At 40.8% G+C, this 24,376-nt stretch overlaps 1 protein-coding gene across 2 annotated transcripts in view; it reads right to left on the reverse strand.

Annotated features, from left to right (window-relative positions):
• Positions 1-24,376, reverse strand: part of bsnb (bassoon (presynaptic cytomatrix protein) b) — a 74,692-nt gene that overhangs the window by 39,923 nt on the left and 10,393 nt on the right. For both annotated transcript variants that reach the window (XM_085353284.1, XM_085353283.1), the window contains exon 3: positions 8,258-9,037. In XM_085353284.1, the coding sequence (XP_085209410.1) occupies positions 8,258-9,037 (780 nt within the window). The remainder of the gene's footprint in view (positions 1-8,257; positions 9,038-24,376) is intronic.

The following is a 24,376-nucleotide window of genomic DNA, read 5'->3' on the forward strand; positions in this document are numbered from 1 at the left end:
CAGAGTCCCGATGTCTTCATTAATGGAGACAGTGAGAACACCATTTGTTTAGAAGAGCCTAAAGATCCTCAGGCTGCTTTTGCTATACTTGTTGTTGGGATGCTGTTCAGGGCAGCAGCCCAGACCATCACTAACTGATCTGGTCATTTCCAGAGCTGCCCGACAGCTGCAGCACTGAGAAGATTAGCAAGGGGTTAAATGTAATATCTGTGCGATCAGTGAGCTTTATCTCTTTCATTTTGTCTCTCAATCTCCCGCTCCCTTTCATTATAGCTCTCCCTCTTCCTGGCTCGGTTTTTGTGTTCCCCTGACATACAACCACACATTCCTGTCCTATAATCTCACATTTGTGTTGCCAGGCTTTTAGTATTTGCAGCCTCTAAGCATAGAGCGCATTCAGCTAACCCCTCCTTCTTTCCTAATGCTAGCATTAGGGAGCAATCGCATGACTGAGGTGCTGAGGGGAAGAGAGAGCAGGAGCACCAATGAGGCATGTGAAGTGATGTGTTAAGACGGGATGGCCCAGTAGCAGAGATGGGAGGACTGCACTGGCCCGCCTCTGTGGCTCTGACAGCAATGATAGACCCAACACTGCCAGACATCCCTGGAGCATAGCTAAAGCTAGTTAGCATAGCCATCAGGCCTTGAAGATGATGAGTTTTGAAGAGGTGATTAAGCCAGTGCCGAGGCCCCTTGTAGGCTTCAAAGCACATTTTCTTACAAGATAGGAGAGAAAAGGCATTTGAAGATAGAACCAGAAGGTCTGAAGGGGTAATTCAAGTTCAGTATGGTCCATGTGCTCCTCACCTCATGTAGTTATTCATGAAAAGCACTGATACTACAGCCGGTGCAGGTAGAGCAAGTTACAGGTTAAAGTTGATCTCAAAGACATCTAGAGACAAATTTACGTTTGCAATGCGCAGAAATGCAGCAGAATAATGCGGAAACCAAAGCAGTCCCAGTGTCGGCTTCGTGCTAGACATTTTCCTCTTATCTTTTTCTACTTTTTGTTGTTCTTTTCTTTACAATCGGGCAAAACAATGTTGCCATAAAATGTCAAAAATCTCAAAAAGACTTGAATTCTAAAAGCTGCTCTGGGAGCTTTGCCTCTGGTTGTCTCCATAGATCTGCTGCATACAGAAGTTCAGGGAAAGAGTATGCAACTCTGTCTGAGCACAGAGCCTGGTTCCAAACACATAGTTCCCAGGGATGAGAGTGAGTGGCATTTAAGCCTTCAAACCAGCGAGCCATCTGTGCTGGGTGCCACATAATCTCAACAGGAAACAGTCATGGCTGTACACCACATCATCTTCAAGTCATCCACAGCACAGTCATACACACTGAATTTTATCATACTGTAGTGTATACTGTACTGATCTTAATTCAAGCTAAGAGTGCACCCATTTATTAGAAACGCAGGGTTTATGTGATTAAGAACAGGGTATTTCCCTCTTACAGCCTCTTCAATACTAACATGGTTATCAAACAAAGTAAGAAATGGCATTGTCTCAGTTTAATCACCCAACAAGGCTTACAATTCTCAGATGGCACTTATTTGTGTGGGTGGATCTTTACAATGGTGTGTTGGGGTTAAGCTCTTTACTCAAAGGGACCACCAAACTCCCTCAAAATGGATTAGTACTATTCCCAACTAGCTCCCTCTACGACCCACCCCAACCCCAAATCCCCACTCAACCCCTTAACATGCACACAGAAACACACTCATCTCTGTGTTTCTTTTTTTTCCTCCGTATCAGCTCCTTTAAGTACTCTCTTATTATGTGCGGAGGTTTTAAAATGCTAGTCCTTCTGTTGTGGCTAAATAAATACAACACAGACTAAATCAAGAGTGCTGAGTACCCATGCTGCAATGTCAACTGCAAGGTATTCAACCAGAAGCAATTGCCAGTTCAATCAATGTGTCAACAGCAAGCAGTTCCCAACTCCTTCGTGTAGACACGAGGAAGAGGAATGCAAAAGGAACAAGGAGATCATTGAAACGCAAAGAGTAGGAGTGTGCGTGCAAAGATCCATCACGAAGTGGAAAATAAGACAAGAGAACAAAACAACCAGAGCATCACAATGAAGAATGACGTGTCAGCAGGACAATTTTACTGTATGAATATGGCAAATCTACCCTAATCTGCATATAGTCACGTATGAGAAAGGGATGAAATATTCAAAGGTATCATAAGGTACAAGCAAGCATTGAGGTGTTTCATAATATATATGTACTTTTGGCATAAGGGCCATTTTAAGCTGAGGAGAACAGATGAATAAGGTTTGCTCCGTATTTTTATGTTGTAATTTTCAACAGCCAGCTCACAAATTGAGAAATTAAAACTGTAAATTCAGACCTCGCTGCATGTAGCTGTAATCCCCATTATCGTGTTTCAGTGGCTGTGATTAAGTCATATTCACTCCTACTAGAAACGTGCAGGCGTGAATGACATGTGCAAGATTCATGTGGACCTGAAAATTGTAATTCTTCCTCCAGAACCTATCTGCACTGGGTTATTCTAGGCACGCAGCACTTGCAGTATAAAGGAATATGAGAATATTAAAAGGCAGCGAGCAGCTGATCGAGGCCGGGTGGGTGTCTGAATCTGTGATGGCGTACCATCATCACTTTGGAAGCAGCCAGGCTCAGCATGGCAGGCTTGGATGCCTGATGCCACCAGCCATCTGGCTTTGGATGAGACTCCTAAGGGAGACACAGGCTGGTGCCAACCTTCAGAAAACACTTCCAACATGTTTGAGAATAAGAATGGTGTGTTCAGCTACACTGCCGCTCTGTGTGAAAGCAGCAACTGTGTTCCTGCAGTCCGGTGACACATTCGCAAATACTACATGTTCTACATATGTTCACTGTATGCAGGATGTGTACTCAAGGACACCGGGCTCCTGTGGTGAAAAGCCAGAAAAGAAGACCAATGATTTGTATAACTCATATGAATTTCATTCATGCATAGCTCGCAACACAAATCGAATCAAGTCTTTTTTATTAAACACATGTAAAATGCAGGTGTCTCACCAATTTCAGCTCATGACTCATGTACAGCCTAACTGGATCTTTAGTGAACCACAACAGTGCACAAATAAAAATAAAATACTTCCACACTACATTCTTGAGACATCTACTATAACATCTACTGATCTACTGTCATTACATGTGCATTAAAACCATTTCTAATGATTACAATTTACACTGCTTGGGCTGCTGGTGGGCCAGATCCACTCCTCCGGTGGACTGGATGTGGCCCACAGTTCATATGTCTGACAGCCCTGTTTTAACAGCTAAAACTGCTTCTGCAAATTCACTTCATGTGTGAGCAGCATAGTTTATTGTATCCTCTGTGGAAGGTGCATAAAAGGCGCCAATTTACCATACAGGTTTTTCATTTAACAGACTGCCTTTTCCTCTTTACTGCCTTGCTACAGCTGTGCATATTAAAGAATGAGACTGTAACAGTGTATACTATAACTGGTAAATATCATATGTTGATGTCAAAAAGTTGATTATTAAATTCTGACTTTATTTCAGCTTTTTATTACGCTAACCGCCGTGAACTGAAACCAGATCCAAAATAGACCACAGCTGAACTTTACTTTAGTGACACATGACCAGGATGTGCTTAGATTAAACACAAGTCTGTCTGATCTACCTCGATACTCTAGAAAATTAGAGCATTAACCAGCAGCCGAAAAGCCACATTCCCATAAAAGAAGGAACAACTCTTTCATAGAGGCCTGAATATTTGTGTCTAAATGTCCAAATACGTATCCAGAAACAATAACTAGTTTCAGGACACCTGCGTTTATGCGTTCTTGTCTCTCAGACACAAATACGCACACATGCACACATGCATCAACACACACTGACCCTATGTGACATGTGGAATCAAACACAGCTCTCTCACTGCTGCACACTGCATGAACTATTTATAATGTTCTCCTTCACTGAATTATTGATGAGCTATGTTTTCTGTTTCTCTACACTTTTCTGCAGTTCTGTGAGAAATTTGCTCCTTTTTGACTAAATATCCACTCTGGGCCTCTTTCACATTATAAACAATGGGGACAATTTTAAGCAAACAGGGTCGGTTGAGAACATCTAACCAACCATGGGGACGGGGAAAAATAGGCATATGGAGTAAAAACACAATGAAATCATGTTTTGTTTTGTTTTTTTAAAGTAATGTTAAAGTGAGAATGCTGGGAAGTCAGAGGTAATTTCTTATGTCAGTCACACCTCTACCTGTATTTCGAGTCATGAAAGATCTAAAGTATGACATCCACTCTGCCGTGTCTGCCTCACTAGCAGACTGTGATACCAGGAGGAGAGACAGAAGCACAGAGTTATTCAGGAGTAAGGACTGAAATCCAGTGTACTGTGAAACAGATTGAGCAGCAGACACTCCAGTGAAAATATTCTATGTTCTATTTACAGCCAAACTCTGGGGAGATGACAATGACACGGGGGTTTGTTTAAATCTCCTTCAGAAGCAATAAAGGGGGAGGAAACCTCCCAAAACAAGGACATCTTATTTACTCAGAGCCACACATGACTTTCAACACTAATTGATGTGAAATATTCCGCAATGTAACAAACAGTTGGCTTCCTCACGCTAATTATCACTGATTCTCACTTTCCTCCTCCTCCTCAATCTTTCACCTCTTTCCTTCCTCTCCTCCTCCTCCTCCTCCATTCTTCAACACGTTCTCGCATAGACACTGGCAATCTTCGTCTCATCCCAGATTAAAAAGGGGCTCGCTATTTTTTTATATAATGCAGCTCAGCCTAATTCACTCTGGATGAATTATGCATTGTGTCACTAATAATGTGACGGAAAATATTTTTTTCTTCTTGAATGCTTCAAGCGTTTTCTGATTTCCACAGGCTAGAATTTTTTTTTCTCCTTGTGAGAGAATATGCATTCGATAAATGTAACAATCTGTTACCGGAGATGGTTTGGCATGACGTAGGCAAGCGGCTGAAACAAATAATTCAACAGTTTTATAGGTCCAGTGAATTTAGGTAAATTTTCTCTCTGCGTTTCCTCTGTTTGCCAATTTCTAGACACTAGTTTTCTCTACATGTGTCCCGCTTTCAGTTAATGTAATTATCTTCTGAGCTGTCAACACTGTAGGAACTGTTTATTCTAAGTTCTCTGTACAACTGTAGCAGGAAAAACAGACATCTTCAGATAATTGTATCAGTAAAAACCAAACTGCTTCTCTAAAAAATATCATGCAATTAAATAACAATATAAAAAAAAAACAAAAGCAGAAAAGAAATATAAATCTGGTAATGATGTTTTTTTTAACATACACCAACAGGCTATTTTGTTACAATGGCTGAACAATGTTTTACAATCAGACTTGCCTAAATTCTGTGTGGCATGGATTCAACAAGATAATGGAAACATTGCTTAGAGACTTTGGTCCATGTTGACTTTAGCCATCACAGTTGCTGCAAATTCATCCTGAGTCACGGATACAGTACAAAGCAAGATGGAGCCATGCTTTCATGTTGTTTATGCCAGCGGTCTCCAACCTTTTTTGCGCCACGGACCGGTTTATGTCGAACAATATTTTCACGGACCGGCCTTTAAGGTGTCACGGATAAATACAACAAAACAAAACCAGTACTGGTACCAAAAAAAAGACGATTTATTCATAACACACAAGAAAAGACCAAGGGAAACCAAGTTAACGATAAAAACGATAAATGCTAAAAACCGCTAAAAACCCTGAACCCACACCTGAGCCTCAACTCTCGCGGCCCGGTACCAATTGACTCACAGACCGGTACCGGTCCGTGGCCCGGGGGTTGGGGACCGCTGGTTTATGCAAATTTCTCACTCTATAGCCAAATGTTAAAGCAGAAGTCAAGGCACATAAGACCAGACAACCTTTTTCCAATCTTCTATTGTCCAGTGTTGGTGAGGCTGTGTGAACTGTAACTACAATTTCCTGTTCTTAGCTGACAGGAGTGACAGCCAGTGTGGTCTTCTTCTGCTGCTTCAAAGTTTGTGTTGTGTGCTCTTCTGCATACCTTTATTGTAACAAGTGATTATTTAAGTTACTGGTTTCAGGTCAATCTCTATAAACCCTTGAGTTTGTTGTTTAGGAACATTCCAGCAGTTCAACACTTTCTGAAACATTCAGACCAGCCTGTCAGGCAACAACCACAATGCCACCTTAAAAGTCATTTAAATCAGCTTCCTTTCCCATTTTAATGCTTTTTCTTAACTTCTGCAGGTCATCTTGACAATATCTACAAGCCTAAGTATATTGAGCTGCTGCCATGTGATTAGCGGATTAGATATTTGCAATAACAAGCAGTCCTAAGCACAAACACCTGTGCCTAATGAAAAACTAGTATAACATAAATAACAGCAAACACTATACACAATAAACTATTCATCATTTAGTATTTCTTGTTTAGCCAAAACCTGATAAAGCTGATTTCTTTAAACTCAAACACAAATCAGCACATGGATAAAATCATAGTGTCACTGTATGCATAAAAAGTGCATCACATCATTGACTAACTTGCTCAAAATTATTATAGCTAATGAGCAACACTGTCATGACATTGAAAAACTGTGTGGGAAGAGGATATCCAGATCTATCCAACAACCAGCATGTCAAACAGACAATAAATCTAGCATATGACAGCTTCTTCAATGAGTCTGTTGGACTCATGCACATAGGGAAGGCAACCTTCTTTAGTTTTGTTACCACTGCTTAGTTTAAACATCTCCATAATGCTGACAATTCTCCTCCATGGCCTACGTTCTATATCAACATGGCTCAAACTTCGTGTTGTGCAAAAGTGGTATTTGATGCATCGTATCAAAAGTTTTACAATTACAACAGTACAGCATCCCTAACCCCAACAGCTTTGTTACCACATCCTTGAAAAGAAGAAAGAATGGTTACAACATTGCCGGCGCAAAGAAACACTAAAGTTTGGAGAGATTAAGAGAGGATGAGAAGGAGGATATCTGTGCCAAACAAGCTGTGGAAATCAAGCTGAGGAACCAAGATTCAAAGTACAAAGCCTCACACCATGTCCAAATGGTTCTCACCCACTCTGGAGCGACCCACCTGCCAGCTCACGAGGAATGACAACAAAACCTGTTCACAGATTTGGAAAGAATCCTGGATTGAGATGCAGGCTTAAGCCTGCAGAGCAGAAACACAACACACCTATTAACTGAGTTCCTCCTAAAAGAAGAGCAACAGCAGTCTGAAAGTTTTTGCAGACTCTGAGCATCTCAGCATCCAAGCATGTAAGGGATGGCTGACAAACAAATTATCTCTCTGTTTCCATAGCAATCTATGAATGGGCTGTGCTACTGCCTGTGACAACCCGATGCCTGTGAAGACAAGACTCGCCCATAAAACGCTAGCGCTCTGCAGCAAGCCTGTTATTACTGCTATCATTCAATTGGACTTGATTTGCATAATTAAACTCTGTTATTGCCTGGCTCTGAATGCTATTGTCAGGTCCTGTTCTTACCAACCAGACTCCCAGCGTGACACAGGACAAGGGGGCACTTAAAGAAGAAATATACCCTCAGGTGACCCTGAGATATGACTAACCAATACTAAGATTATCCATTAAATTGAATTTAATAAGCCTCTGTTTCCTGTAGATAGGTCATTTATTTCTGCGCTTCTCCAGGGTAGTCACTGATGAGGTGAGTCACAGCTTGGACTTCACTCTGCTAACCACATGAAAGGCCCTGACGGAGCTGAATGAAGCAGGTCCCGACTGTGAAATAGAGAAAGGCAGGAGAAAAAGGAGAAGCTCACAGGCTTATGTAAAATATTGTTTGTGCAAGCTGTGAAGGCTCCAAATATCAATGAAGAAATGTTATCAAGTTAGCTATTTATCATTTAGTTATCATTTGTAATAATGCCTTCATAGCTCTGTGTTAAAGAATGAGAGTGAGAAAGAGTGGGTCATTCTTAAAAAAAAAATACCAAGGAACAAGAGAATCAGAGTCACGGTGATTCTCAAGGATAGAATAAATGCAGCAATTGCTGTCTATTTGACAATCCCTGGAGCCACATGCTGGATTCGTACAAGCAGTCATCCTCAGTGAAATGAAGTTGTTCACACCAAGAACACACCAAGATGACCTGGCAGCATCAAGTTGATAACAACCATTGTAGCGAGTATGCAACAATTCAGCGTTTTTCACAAAAACATGCCATTTTGTGTTGGAAATCAGAATCTTACCTCGACTATGTGTGGAGTGGGATTGAATCCACACATGTTGCACACTTGAGAGCGGCACTGTGTGCAGGTGTTGTAGTTGGGTTGTTCTGCTGTGTTGCCTATGTTGAGATTTGTTTTACAAAGGGGACAAGAGGCTTTGGCCTCTTGTCCCCTTTGCTGTTGCTGCTGCTGAGAAGGGGGCCGAGGCCCTTGTTGTGCAGACTGAGGTCCTGAGGGTTTACCTGCCCCAGCTCCTGGACCAGGAGGTCCTCCTGGTTTGGGGGCTGGTTTAGGGGGCTGCTGTTGGGGTTGAGTAGTCTCTGATATCAGAGTGCTTGCTTGGTTGAGAAGAGACGCACCAAAGCCAAACAACTTCCCGAAGGTTTGCTCTGGAGGTGGGGGCTGTCGTGAAGGGGAGCTTCCTGCACTGCGCGTCTGGTCCTGGCGTGGGTGCTGGGGTTGGTGGGCGGGTGAACTACGGGATAAATCAGGCTGGGATGGGGCCTTGGCCATCCCAGGGAGAGGGACTGCCCCTGGAGGCAGCCTTGCTTGCTGCTGACCTGCGCCAGCTGGACCAGTCTGTTTGGTAGGGCCAGGCACTGGATGGGCCTGCAATGGAGGCTGCGTCTGAGGAGGTGTATGTGTCTGAGGTGTGGGCTGAGCTGAAGCGTTAGGTTTAGGTTCTGGATTGGTTGCATGAGAAGGAGAGTGAATCTGTTGCTGACTCTTGGAACGTGGTGTGGTCATATCCATCCCCAGTGCTCTCTGCATTTGACAGTTTAGACATAACCACTCTTGGACCTGAAAAAGAAAGAAAAACAAGGCAATGGCAATAAGCTACAGTATCTTGTTTTCACAATGGGGTACACTGGATACAAAAATAGAAATTCATTGAATAATCAGTTTCCTGCAACTGCTGAAAGAAGGTTGCATTTTTATCTTGCTGGCTACTGAGTGATTTTACCATGGTGCAACAAACTGATAGCAAGGAAAAGTCTTGCAGGCAGCCTGAAAAGTCCCGGTGATAATCAAGCCTCTTTCTCCATTCCTCCTCTACTTCACTATGTCAACATGCTCTCCTAGTAGCAAGCCTGACACCCCTGAAAAAAGAATGAAAGAATAAGCAGCTACCTCACAGACCAACATTACCATTTACTCACTAGATTCTCTACTGCGAACTTTAAAGCCACATAAAAAGTGATTCACTCATCACACATCACTCCGTGGCTGACAGGTTGCTGCTAGTGGGCATTCTGGCTTTCAGTTGTTTTGGTAATTCTCTAATCTACTTACCACCCCCTCATGTGTCAATCAGCAGTATCATTCGCTCCTATTGGTAGTCACTTTAATTTCTCACCCCAAAGTTATGAAAAGTTAAAACTGGAACCAGCCTATTTTATTTTGCCTGTTGCTGCAACAATCAGTGCTCTGCCACTCGCTTTCAGCATGGAAGCTTCTTAACTCTGTTTCCCCCACAAAGGCAAACACATGAATGTGCTGTTTTTGACTGCAAAAGCAGACACAACTAAGTCTTCATGTAAGCAAGTGAAAAGCTGAAAATCCACTGCATTCATTTATGACCGTAATGTCAAGTCAACAATAGAAACAGCATCACTGGTAGCATCTTGTCTGATTTAGGCTTTCACTGGGAATCTTTCGAGTGCCTACGATATAACTTGTAGAAGTGGCCGATGTCGTTGGTATGATTTTTATGTGTGTGTGTGTGGCTCGTGTTTCATACATATTGCTGGCTGACAGAAACCAATAAAATGCTGGGACTTTTTCCCACCTGTGTCCCCACTCTTTATCGTGGTTGATTCAACTTTTTCCACTTTTTTGTAAAGTCCCTCACATCCATTCCGATAGTTTCAACACTCTCTCCAGGAATTTGCCAACTTATGTGTGTCCTTATATTGATGTTATTCCTTATACTGAGATGATGGTTGTTTTTCTCTCACTGATATATTTAAAAACTGCTGTGAAAAAGTAGTCGAAAGTGAGCAGGATGAATCCAGGTGTGCCAACCTGACGTGTATTTACATTTTTAGGGAGACGCACATCAAGCAACCGCCTGTGTTAAGGTGCATGGTTCAGAGGGGTTTGCACAGAGGCAGTAGGTTACATTGTAGATTTCCCACTGAAGTATAAAACACTAGCAGTGTGACAAACATTACCATTAGCTTTTTTATAAAATGACCACCAGAAACTATAAAAGCAAGGACTGGGTGTGAGTAACTGTGTTTTCATGTCATCCACAGTGATTTAGTGAACCATAAACTCCACTAGTCCAATTTCTCTTCCCTCTCTAAAGATATCCAAGTAAAATGAACTAAAAACTGAAGAATGCTTGTATGGGTGTGAATGTGAATGAGTGTGTTGATCTGTTTATGTGACAGAGTGGGCGCAGTCCTTTATCCAGTGCGTGCTGGGGTAGCCTCCAGCCTGCTCTGAATGGGAAATATTGTGTGTGGAAAATGATTCAACCGCAAAATAATTGTGAATGGTGTAAAATATCTCATTGAGGAAGGATTTGAGTATCCCCATGCCTCCGCATAGGCATTTATTGCTACCCATCACTTACCCATAAACAAAATGTGTGTGAAATAAATCTGACAAATGAGATGAACTCTGAAAATCCTCAGTAAATCACTGCTGCCCCTGATTTTATAATCTTCCCTTCCTCTGTCTTTTCTGGGAGTCTCTTTCCTTTTTGCTTTCTCATGATTTCATATTTGCATTACATAACGTGGAGAGCTCCTCATTAAATTCATTCCTCCAATCTCCTTGTGTTTCTCCTGTTGATCTCTTTGCCTCTTGTTTTCATTTCTTGTTCACTTACTGCTTCATACACACACACACAAAAAGGTGAAAGCCAGAAAGAGGCGCTAGTGATGCCACATGGCCATAGACTGTAATTGGCATCCTGGTGCTCTGACAGCTGCCACACTATTGTAACTGTCTTGGATTCGTGGTCATTGCATAATACCTTAATGAATTATAAATGAAGGCAGCAAAAGGTTGTAGGTTTGGGTTATCGCTTGGAAGTCTGGGCCTCAAAGAACAAGCTGGGAAGGCTGGACTGAGTTTTTTTTTTTCCTTAGAGCTTAGGGTCAAAATTGCCTTTCAGTCTGTGAATCTGGATTTCATAAAGATTTTAGTTCAACTTTCCCTGAGAATTATTTGCACTCTAAGAATTTCTAAAAAAAAGTGTAATGCTAAAAAAAAGGGCAGTCTGAAAATGCTTTTAACTAACAGTCTGTCAGCGGAGATGTTCCTGCTCCATTATTCCATAATTTACAATACACTCAGCACTACATGTGGCAGAGTACACATCACAGCTGAGCAGACTTCAGTGTGGATTCAAGCGGAGTTGTCACATTAACCCTCTAAAGCTTGAAACATGAAATAATTTCCAGAAAACTTTTTTTTTTTTAGTATGGAGTGTTTATTGAACCTTCTGACAAGTAAAGAAAATAAATAAATATCCATCTGCACACATAAGTTTTCATTTTAATGGCATTTCTTTCCCAATTTATTGCTTTAACATGTGCTGTGCAATTTATTTACGTTTTCAGGTGAAAGAAAATCCCACTGAGGATGATGATGAAGTCTCAAAAACTTGTGTATCAAATATCATACACTAGAAAGGGGTATACTGATAAAATATTTATCAACAATGACTCTACAAGTTTAGTTTTTAATAAAACTCTGCATAAGCTGATATCAGCATATGATAAATGCAGTAAATGCAAAGATTTCATACTATTTTATGCATCTCTTGTATTTATTAATGCATTTCTAAAGCCGTCTGGTATCTGACAACATGTATTAAATCAAGATTAAGCAAAATTGTATCATACTACTAGATAAACAGGAGGAAGAAAGACATAATTTAGTCACTTCACAGTTTAACTATGAGTCACTGGACCTTAACTGTAGTATTGCCCCTCATATTGTAAAGCAGTGACTCACTATTATGCTGGGATTTCTGGTTGAAGAAGAAGCTCTCTAACTTAAACCCACTCATAACATCGAGTTTTGCTGAAGCCTGATCGGACTGCACTCATTTCATTGCACTTCATTATTCAGTTATAGTTATTCACTATTTGAACTGCTGCAAAAAATGAGATATGGGTAGTGATATGACTCACATCTCTCAACGCTGCACTTTTTTCTGCCTCCAGTGGTCAGAATTCTAGTTTAGATGATGTAGAATTGAGTTTGTCATATTCAGCACACATTGATCTCACCATTAGGTATGATTACAGGTGCAATACAGCACCTACAGTAACTATCCTGATCTGGGCAGAAGTACAGTAGTGCTGAGCTAGACAGCATTTTCTGTAGCTGTAGCACTTGCTAACAGGCAGCTGCTTCCTCTGGGTGGAGAAAAAAAAACAACCAATCGGGGAGATCATGTGTGTTAGACACTTCCTCCGGCTGAGCTGGCTGGTTGCCTGCAGGCTCTATGCAGTGAGTGCATACGGCATAAATGCCATAAAATCCTATCCTGATCCAACTCTTCTACAGTCTGGTTTTTTATCTGCCTTTCTGGATCAAATTCTGATTATGCAAAGAGAAGCTTTCAGGCTGTGTTAAAAGTGAAGGAAATTAAAAATCTATTCATCAGTTCACAGATGAAACACTCATCAGAAAACTACCACACATATTATGACAAGCACGACTCTGAGATTGCTAACATGATTTTACAGCACTGCTTTAGTCATCGGGAAGAACTTTAACTCTTCTTCGAATCCCTGCTGCTGCTTTCTGACCACACCTATCTGTTCTTGTAAGAGGCATGGGCTTGAAATTTTCAACCAGATGGGGCAGTAATAGACTACATTTCCCTCTGCTTAACAGTCATTTTTAATAACAAGATAATGCAGTTTTTAATTATATATTATCTTATTCTTATTGCAACAAAATCTTTAATGAATCTATTGCAATAGCTCAAAATTTGACTGTTGACTGCTTTTAAATGTTTAGCAACCTCTCCACCTGCTTCACAGTATTTCTTTATCTCTTAAGTCAGTCATTCGATCAGTCAGTCATTCAGTAAGTCCGTGTAGACAGAGTAAGTCACAAGCTCAGCAGCACCTTAGCCTACTGCCTGGCTCACTGCCAGTTCCTGGTATAAGGAGCGATCAGGCCGTGGTTTTCACTGTCAATCAGGGAAACTGAGAAGCCGGGTGCAGAGGTGACTCCTGGGGACAGTGAAAAAAGCCAACACAGCGCCATCTAACACTGCACACTTTATCTAATCAGAGACTCGTGTAGAAACTCCTATTTCTATGACAATTATTGTCATTGACATTTTTTTTCAGACACACTGTTAGGATAATCATATAAAGCTCACCAAGGGGGAAAAACACTCTGGAAAAAACAAAGAAAGCAGCTGCGCGAAGGGCAAGCAGCTATTTATCAATTTCTTCATGTCTCTGCTTGCCTCATCTCTCCATCTCATTCCTTTCTGCGTCCCCGTTGTTATGAGGCAATCATGTGGATCTTTATGAAATCTGATCTGTATCAGCAAAAAAAAAACACACACACACAAGCACACTGCACACTGTGTCTCCTCCCCTGCCTCTCTATCAGTTCTCTTTTGCAGTCCTCCATCTTTTTCTCCTGCACTCATCTTCATTTCTCCTTGTTATCTGCATCTCTCACATCCCATCACTCCATCTAATTTTCTTCTTCCAGCTCCATCATCATCTGTGTGTTTATGACGACTCTCTTCAGAGCCAGAAATTCATACACAGCTAGTTTCAAATGAGGGTAAATTTCAGAAAGCTAACTGCCACACTGCCAGGTAAATGTTTGTACCAAAATAGTCGCGTAACAAAGAACTATGCTGAGAGTGTCTACCTCTCATTTACGAGTGCGTGCTTCTGTCTTCTGCTGTCTTGGAGTCTGACACATATACAGACGTTAGAAGATGTAACACTGCATACATCACACAGGTGCACAAAGTTTCCCTGTTTTTCTTCTTCGTGCGTTCGTTGACAGGTGTGAGACATCATGCCGTCCATCATTCCCCGGGAAAGCTGGATAACGAACGCGCTGAGACACATCCAAACTTCAGCTGACAAAGATGCAGATGAAGAAAGCAGCTTTGTCTTAGAGATCACAATGCAGTATCACCATGCGGTATGTACAGCAGCTGAGCACTGCAGTTTGGGGATCGGGACACTTGGAATGCAGTGGTTTATCAATTCCTTGCAAATTGGGCCAAAGACATTGAAATTCCTCCCTATGCCTCGCTCCCCCTTTCTCTCTTTCTCTCTGTCAATTTGTCTCCCAGCCTCTGCTAAACTCAAACACAAGCAGCTCTACAAACAACTACACGAGAACAGTCTCAATAAAACACATCTGTTTTACTCCTGAATGTTACCAAGCAGGGAAACAAAGCTAATGAAAATCCTGAGTCATTGTTGGGGAATCGCTGTTAAATTTCTTTTCATGCATACTATTCAACTTCTCTCACCAGGTATACTGGTGCAGTGTTGGGAATGGCAGGGAGTCATGGTATTAATAAGTATGCGGGAAAGTAGTGCAGAGTGCATAACATTAAATCGTGATCTACAGTAGAGGAAATCGGCATGATATGATGAACGCTTGTGCACTGCAATGCAATACCGTTCCCTTGCAAAGGATTTGTTGCTACCTTTATGAAACTTTTAATAGTCAGTTCCTTTGAGATTTTGCCACAGAGAGCTCTAGACTCCACTCTGCAATACCGTTTGAGTCTACAGTACATCATGTGTCATTATTGTCACTTGAGAGTATTACTGAAAAGCCAAGAGCATTTCGATTTCAAATGTTTCTGTCTGGATGTTTCACACACAGCCAGAAAATTAGCAAGATTTGCTGCGAGGGAAAAGTTTCTGTGGTCTGATAGGCCATGCAACAAATGTGCAATAACAGTGCAAAGTACAATCCTGTTTGATGACAGATTAAATAATCAGTAGAAGGCCTAAAAGAAGTCATTGTTTGCAACACGGAGTCAAAGAATTATACCAAACTGCTGAAAGTGATCTTTCTGCGTGTCCAGTTCTAACAAGGGCACTATTAGGAAAACTGACTAAAGATTCCTGTGCAATTTTTCCATACAGAAAAGACTACTGTAAGATGGACTTTAACTGCAGTAGGTTATGGTGTAATAATTACAACAGTGTCCCAGATTTAGTGTCTGGCAGTTCTTGTTGCAAAATATTTTGGTATATGCAAAATGCAGCATGAAGTGTCTCAGCTGGATTCCTGACCTAGTTCCCACTGTTTGTCCACTTTAAACCAGTCTATGATTACATCCAAAAGCACAGTGTGGAAAAACAGCCACCCAAACCCTGACATAAGTTTCACAGAATAATTATTTCGTTATTTGAACATACGTGTTCACTAAGGAGCTTTTTGTCTCACTTTCTTATGAAATGATTTACAGTAAATAGGATAAGAGGTTTGCAAAGGAAGGACAATTACTTGAAACACTGTATGTTATACTGTTTATTTTTGTTAAAATTATCTATTTAAAATCATCAGCGCAACATCGAGATGTCCAAATATAACTGTTTGGAAAGACTTACATTATCAAACCTTCTGATCGGTGTTCTCTATATAATGGTGTATGTTTGTCGTGTATGTGCAGTTAGGATCACACGTTTTTGGACAATGACACATTGTTTTGTAATTTAGCCTGTGCACACTGCCACAGTGGATTTAAAATCAGACAATACAAATGTGACTGAAGTGCAGACTTAAAGTTTTAATTCAAGGGGTTTAACATTTTCAGACGCTCAAAAGTAACTGGACAAACAAACATAGCAACCAAATGCTGTTTCGTCCCTTGAGACACTCTGCTAGGCCTTAATTGAATTGAGATCAGGTGACTGACTTGAATATCCCATTTCTTTTTCTTAAGAAACGCTTGGGTTTCTTTTGCGGTATGCTTTGGGTCACTATCCATTTGCACTGTAAAGCGCCGTCCAATCAGTTTTGCAGCATTTGGTTTAATCTGAGCAGAGAGTATAGCTCTGTACACTTCAGAGTTCTTCTATCAGCAGTTATATCATCAATAAATACTAGTGCCCTGGTTCCACTGGCAGCCATCCCCACATCATAACATTGCATCATTTTCTTTTCCCATCATTCTGGTACAAGTTAACCTGTGCAAATAATTTTTTCCCCAAACAAAGCAGACACTTTTATATGTTTAAAGTCTAATTTGGCCTTCTTGTTATCAAATAGCTGGTTGTAACCACTGATTTGGCCATTTGTTGTAAAACCCTCTGTATTTGCACTCATGAGGGTGCCTCTTGACTGTAAACTTTGGCAATAATACCCCAACTTCTTCAAGAGTGTTCTTGACTTGTTGTTTTTCTTAACCAGAGGAAGAATTCTGCAATCATCCACTTTAGTTTAGTGGCTGTCAATATATAGAGTGGCCTTTCAGGTGTTTTGGTGTTGCCAAGTTGCCCAGTGCATTCAGTCTTTGTAAGAATGTATTGTACACTCCAAGAAGGTCCTGGGTTTGAATCCACTATCTCGCAGGGGACCTTCTGTGTGTCTGCATGTTCTCCCCATCATGTTTGTGTGGGTTCTCGCCACATACTTCCCATGATGCACTGAGGGTTACTGTTTCACTCACGTTTTTTACTCACTATGTGTTTATAGTTTACTCTGCATTTAATCATTAGTTATTATTAATCTCTGGCTCTCTTCCATAGTGTGTCTTAATCTCGTCTTCATCTCCTCACATCAAATAATTGAGGAGATGGCCGCCCCTCCCTGAGCCTAGTCCTGCTGGAGGTTTCTTCCTGGTAAAATTGAGTTTTTCCTTTCCAGTGTCGCCAAAGTGCTTGCTCAAAGGGTGCCTTTATTTTACAAGATTAAGTGTCTTGAAGCAATTGTTGTTGTGATTTGGTGCTATATAACTAAAATTTTATTAAATTAAAAATAGCCTATAGGTCCAAATATGAGTGTGAACGGTTGTCTGTCTCTGTGTGTTAGCCCTGTGACACGCCTGGTAACCTGTCCAGGGTATGTCCTTTGGTAGCCTATGGTAGGTAGGGTAGGCTCCAGCTCCCACCCACAACCCCAAAATGGATAAGCAGATGGACACTCCCGAACTACCAAATCTCTCTCACAGGTTTATTTCAGATTGTCAGCCTCCTTCACTTGCATCAACATCTCTGTTTAGAGAGCTCCAGTGAACATCTAAAAAGTGCAAGTTCAAAACTTGAAAACAACCACACATCGAACAGTCAATACAATACTTTTGTTAAAAACCTAGAATTAAGGCTATAGAATTATATTCAAATATTGAATATTTGATTTAAGAAACACTGCGGTTGTATGCAGAGGAAAAACTACAAAATTTGTGTCATTGTCCAAAAACCTAAATAGTCGACTGTGCATATCATACTGGCTAAATGGTTATTTGAATATTGTGTAAGTGTATGTATTGTATCATGTAGTTTAGGGTGTGACCAAAAGACATGCACTCAATGTTTTTGTTGAAAAACCTGGAAAAACATTTGTTGACTAGTAGGTAGACTCAGAAATAAATTCATTTCAGAACATGTTTTGGTTTTTGGGGGGGGTTTTTTGCTCTGATGTTATTTAGCATCGTCAAACGGAAGAAAATGAATCTCTCATCAAAAGAGAGCAAGACACACAAAGATCAACAGCTTCATGGAAAGAATAATTTAGAAGGATCGAGAGAAAAAAGATCACATTCACTAAAATTAAGTGAATCTTAATAATAATGGATACTTTATTGATCCCCATGGGGAAATTACTTGTTTTTCTCTGCATTTGATCCATTCACTCAGTGAAGCAGTGGGCAGCCCACTAAGCAGGCGCCCGGGGAGCAGTGTGTAGGGACGGTACCTTGCTCAGGGTACCTCAGGGTAGCCGTTAAGTGGATTCGAACCGCCGACCTTCCGATCATGGGGCGACCACTTTACCTACTGAGCTATCCCTGCCCCTGAATCTTGAAGAGATTCCCCTAAATGGTATTTTCATACATGATTTATCTCCTACTCTAAATCTAACCAAATGACATCTTGATTTCCTACATTAAATTCTTCACAGCTCACCCATGTCAGACAGAAGCAATGCTGTCTTTCACTAAAATGAAACTTTAATAGTGATTCATGAAACATTCTCATTGTGTTACACTTTGCCAGATCTGAATGTCACTGAATCTCTTGTGCCACATCATCCAGAGTTAGAGGGGGATTAGAAAAGTCTAACGCTAAATATCTGAATTAATTTGAGGGGATTAGGAACCGTCCTCTGCCTCCTCTGGGGTATAATGGACTTATCCTTCACTGATATGACCATATCACTGTATTTACATTTATATAACTAATACATTACCCACTCAAAATGTGGCCGTTTCGAAAGGCCAACTGCAGCTTGCAGCTTGAGTGAGTGATGAATTATTTTGTTGACCGAGGAATGAGGCTTGTCAGCAAACACACTGCTGATTCAGGTAGCGTCTAATTATTTATATTGATATTTGACAAAATCTAGATTGTATTTAATGTGTAGGCTAACTTTGCTTTGCAGTTTTCTCTATATTTGCATGTAAATGTGTGTGTATGTGTACTGTGATTATAAACAAAGGCCCTAAATAAGCCAGTGGAACAGAGTTAGCACAGACACACATATAACATTACTGTTTTATCAAAAGGACACAAATAAGCACAGAATTAAACAAAAAACACCCCAAGTGAGCTTGTGAAGCAGAACTGCCAAATTAGGCAGGCGCTGCAGAATAATCAGCTAAAAATATACTTTGAGAACCATGAATGCCCACTAATAATGTCCCTGAAAACATACAGCAACATACAGAGAAAACTATTTTTTCTGCAATGCACCAACATATCAGCCAATCCGATTGCCTGTGTCAGCCTTGCTGACTGTTTATTGGGCAAATAGAATAACATCTGCTAATGGCAAATGTCATCTCACTAAACACTAAGTGCTAATGTGATGAAAATCTGAAAGACCTTAAAACTTTCAAACAGATCGCTTGTGTTTGTGTCATTCCACAAACAAACATGCATTATATCGACTCAAGTACTACGTCTTACACCCATGCCCAGAAGCTGCCGGCGCAGTTTTTGTGCTGATGTTAATGCCAGAGGAAGTTATTGAGTCAGCAGAGTGTTGGTGACTTTTACGCACTATGAGCCTCAACACTCAGCAACCCCGTTCTCTAAACACTTGGGCTGAGTTGCTGTGGTTCCTGAACGCTTCCACTATGCAATAACACCACTCACAGTTGGTTATGAAATATCTAGGAGGTAAAAAAAAAATCATCATGAAGTGATTTGTTTCAACGGTGGCATCATATTACAGTATCATGCTCAAATACATCGAGCTCTCTAGAATGACCCATTGTTTCCCAAATGTTTGTAAAGAAAGACTTCATGGCCCGTTGTTTGCTTTTACACACCCATGGCAATGGCACAGTAAACAGCTGAATTCAAAGATTAAGGGGTGTGACCCAATATTTTTGTCCAAATAGTGCAAGGCCTCAGCTATGGGAAAAATTAAGAATTTTACTCTGCATCTCCACAATTTCTAGCAACAAAAAATGAAAACTATAATAATATTCAACAGTACACATCCTTTCTTCTCCAGCAGTTCTTTCAGTTTGATTCCTTGTTGTTTTCTATGAGATCTTATTAGTCCTCTTTTGTGAAGTGCTTTATATTCTGTGTTTCTGTTACTCACTTCCTGTTTTACTTTGGTAGTCATTTGTCTCTTGTGCCTTGTATTTACTTCCTTGTGTTGTTTTAATCAGTTTCAGCTGTGTCTCGTCACCCTCCTGTGTCCACTTTCCTCGATTACCTGGCCTCAGTTCTTTGTAGCATCATACTGTGTACCTGCCGTGAGTGCGAGAGAGACAGTACACCTGTGTGTTTGTGTTACTCCGACTAAATATATAATCCTCTTGTTTTTGTTACGTGTGTGGGTGTGTGAGGCACCTGTGTTATTCTTTTGGATTTTGGACCATATTTGCCTGTTTCTGGATTCATCATCAGTTTGTTCAGGAGTCTGCATTCAAGCTGCTCTACACCATATGACAAATTCACCTTCCGAACAGGAAGCAGACTGGTTGAACTCTATTTAAGAAATATAAACAGTCACACATATGCAGATAGACTCTTTCTTTTATTCCTTTTAGCTCAGCAAAAAACTCAAGTGGCCCTCAGTTTGAAGAACACAGCGCACTTTCTAAAAGTTAAGAAGTAATCACAAGTTTAAGGTCAAACTGGGATCAATGCCATACCTGAAACACTCACAACCCACAAAGCTGCCTTCGAGCACGCTTGAAAATTACAGAATGTTTACTTATGACACTATGGACAGCTTGCTCTCCCCGGTTGGTGTCGCTTGAGAAAATTGATTTTCAGCCTTGGGATTAGAACTTTAGAGCATTAAAGTCGATTTAAACAGTCCCATGTCTGACTGAGAAATGTAGTGTTTAACTGTAAGCTTGTGTACAAAAGACGTCCAGCTGTGCACCCAGTATATGTTTTCCTGATCAGTTTGTGGTCTCAGTTTCTAGTTTCAAGGGTAATTGAATTTATGCCTTTTAGAGGGATGTTGTTTTTTTTCCGTTTGTCAGACATATGACTATCCAAAGAGTATGTAGTGAGCCTCAGTTTTTTAGTCAGCCCTGTGCCTCACTCATTGTGTCCAGTTTCAAAACCAAGATGGCAAAAATTCTCCGTTTGAAGCTAGAAAGTGGGCCTTCACTAACTAACAATGACAATAGCGCGGTAATCTAATCTGTGGTTTTCAGTACACAGTGTCTACGAGGCCAGTCTGCTGTTTGGTGCCTAACAGATGTACAGTGGGTTTCTCGCTTTCTTTTTATACTGAACGTCTGCCTGTTTCATCTGATTACTGAAGCTTTTTGTCTGATCTTGATTGGAAACATTTTATTGTAGAGTCCAAATCGATATTACTGCTTTTGGTTTGGTTGCTAAATCTATCTACTGCAACTGTAAACTGTGGCCACCTACCTGCTATATTTTAAACTCGAATGAGGAGATAGAGTGCTTCTGTGTGGGAGCATTTGTTAAAACTGCTCTTTCAGCTTGTGGGATTGTTGATAAAAAAAAGAAAGAAAGAGAAGAACCTCCAAGGCATTTCTGAAACAAAGACTTTAAAGAGTCATTGTTTCATGACTTGTTTGAAGAATGTTTCAGCTCCATGTCAGGGGTGTGTCTTCATCACCAAACTGTATGAAGAAAAAATTTCGTTTTCAAAAGCATCTTAGCATTGTTTTCTGATTTGTTTCTCCATTTTGTTGTTGTTGGGGTATTTTTTTTCTCCCTACGCTGAATTTATGCAGAGATAGATAGTGTCAGTACGAACACTCTGGCTATTACGGTTAATTTATGATGATGCTTTTTTTTCTCCTCCCGTTCTGTCTCCTCCTGCTACGGCACAGCTTTTTCAACCAGCTCTGTCTCTCTCTCTCTTCCTCTCCCTCCTTCTTTCAGCTGTGGCTTCTCAGGACCGGGCCACCGTTGCAGACAGAAGGAGGGTAGGGTCTATAAATAGAAATTGGACCAATTATGAAGCAGATGTTCCCCTGTATGGTGGTGGGAGAACACTGTCAGGGGAGAATGTCTGTGGTATTCTCAGTATCGCTCTCACTGCTCTTGTTCTTTGTTGTTCTAAGGCTGCCTTTAGACCGTCTCATTTCTTGCCTTTCTGGCTTTCTCGTTTTCTCATTTCGGTGCTACCTACGTCACGTCACATGTAAGTCTTAGTTCACGTGCACGATAGCCGGCATGTCTGAATTCGTAGCTATCATGTCTAAATAAAACTTGTCTTCTCAGCTTGACTGACAGCCACGTAACAGATGCGGTCTGTGAGATCCATTTGTCGCTCGCTGTTTACATCCAAATTGCATTACCATCAAGAGGTAGTTTAACACAGCTCTGACGTGCATTGCAACAATTATCTTCACCCCTCAAAGAGTGAAGAGAGATTCTCTTTACAAGATAATGTGGCTTCTTAAAAGAAAATCCAGGCTAGCCCCGCTATTTGAGTCTGTGCTCAAAAATCCAAACATGAAATCATCCACAGCTATCAGGACTTTAATCGGCACTGCCATCTTTCTGTGATTTAATGGGAAATCCTCTTCAATGACAGATTTTTGCTCATATTATCCTGATAATCTGGGGGACTTCAATGGGTCTCTGTAAACTATTTGCAGACACACATCTCTTGCACAAGAAGTGGTCCTAATAGTGTGTTGTCATCACAGGTCTAATCCTGAAACTACAACGAATGAGAAAATTCTTCAGGTAATTTTTCACACAAAACACCAAATGTTCAAATGAAAACAAGATTATAATCTCAGAAAATCCCAAAACCTTGTTATTATACAGGACAGGATATATGTTTATATACAAATATTTTACTATTAAGAATCAAGAGAATCCCTGTGTGGATTTTGACACAGCCTTGCTATGGCTATCCTTTCTCTGGGCCAGTTCCCATCACTGTAATCGTAATTCCTGTCATCGTCATCTTCTGCATTATCATCACCTTGGTTGTCATCAGTTTCCCTGATTAGTGATAAGGCTGTTTTAGATATGCTGTAGTGAGGCTGAAGCCAAATCCATCCTAAGTAGGTTAAGGGGGTAAATCTTCAGGTCTCCAGAGGCTGGACATTTTCCCTCCCTGTTTCTCTCTCTCTCTGTCAGGATCTGACAAGCACACCAAGCCTGAGCTGAAAAGCACCCACCTCCGCTGTTCTCTTTACTGCCATGCTCTCCTTCACTCCCTGCCATGATCTATTCTTTACTGTCTGTTTCCACTTTGGTCCATGCTTTTTTCTTTCTCATCTTTCCATTTCCCACTGCTTTCTTCTTCCAACGTTTGCAGTCTCCTCTCTTATGCACCCGATGCATACATGTCATCAAGCTTACACACACCCATTGGGCAGTACATTTACATGCACGCATTTATCGTTCAAAAAACCTAAACATTATATTCTGCATCCTAATATTTACTCAGCCTACGGTCGCTCTGATAGCCTGTAGGCCAGCGTAACTGACATTGCTTCTTGGCTTCAATTTGCAACATGACTCAGTGAAGTTGATTTGAAACTTTGTGACAGATGACACAGCCACACTTGACTCACAGTTACAGTGAAGCATGGCCTAATTCAAATTAGGCAAGTGATTTATTTTCAGATGAAGGCAATAGGCTTTCTTAGCTACCTGTTAACAGCGATGAGTGTTTAGACGCATATGAATGATTGCGAATGATGGGGTAATGTGTTGTGCTCCTTTTTTGGGATGATATAAGAATCTGTTCAGATTTTTCAGAAGAGGCTCTGGGCATGATTAGGATGTGCTTGTCAGAAAGGATGGATGTATAATATACAGGCACAATATACTTCACATAAGTGTTATGTAAAGATAGATTAGCTGAATAAACAACAGAGTTTGCTCTAGAGGTAAGAGCCTCTGATTTATTATGGCTAGTAGGGGGTGAGTAATATATTACTATGCACCTTGGAAAAGTGCATGCAACCAGGTCTTTGCAGATGAAAGATTATAAGCCAACCAAACTATTAAATACTCCACCTATCAAGAGAAATCATGGCTGGAGCAGAAGTTCACAGCTCTCAAACAACATGCATCTAATTCACATCTTGACTCCCATTCATTTGGTGCAATTCAACCCATGAGTCAGTCAGAGCCAACTTGATAACAATTGTCATCAACAGCATTACTCATAAATGTCAATGAGAAATAACATTCAAAAGACAAATTAAACCAAATTGTAGCACCTGAATCACCCACTTCAAAAAAAAATGCATACACCACTATGACGTTACAAAGGGTGTAGAGGAAAAGACTGGCAGTGCAGCAGCCAGAGACCATGGCGACAGCTGGTGAAATAGCTGTTGGAAAGTGAGCAGGTACTGAGTTCAATTACTGATAACCCGTAGGAGCAAAGGACACCAATGACTGACCTCCACTACAGCAACAAGTGAGTCAGTTTGTACACTCACCAGCCACTTTGTTAGGTACACCTGTTCATCATAAAGAGTCAATCACATGGCAGCAACCAATCATGTTTAGGCATGTAGTC

This window comes from Diplotaxodon limnothrissa, linkage group LG5 (genome assembly GCF_057381915.1).
Source record: "Diplotaxodon limnothrissa isolate DT_005_m linkage group LG5, D_limnothrissa_male_GT1.1, whole genome shotgun sequence".
In the NCBI taxonomy this organism is placed as follows: domain Eukaryota; kingdom Metazoa; phylum Chordata; class Actinopteri; order Cichliformes; family Cichlidae; genus Diplotaxodon; species Diplotaxodon limnothrissa.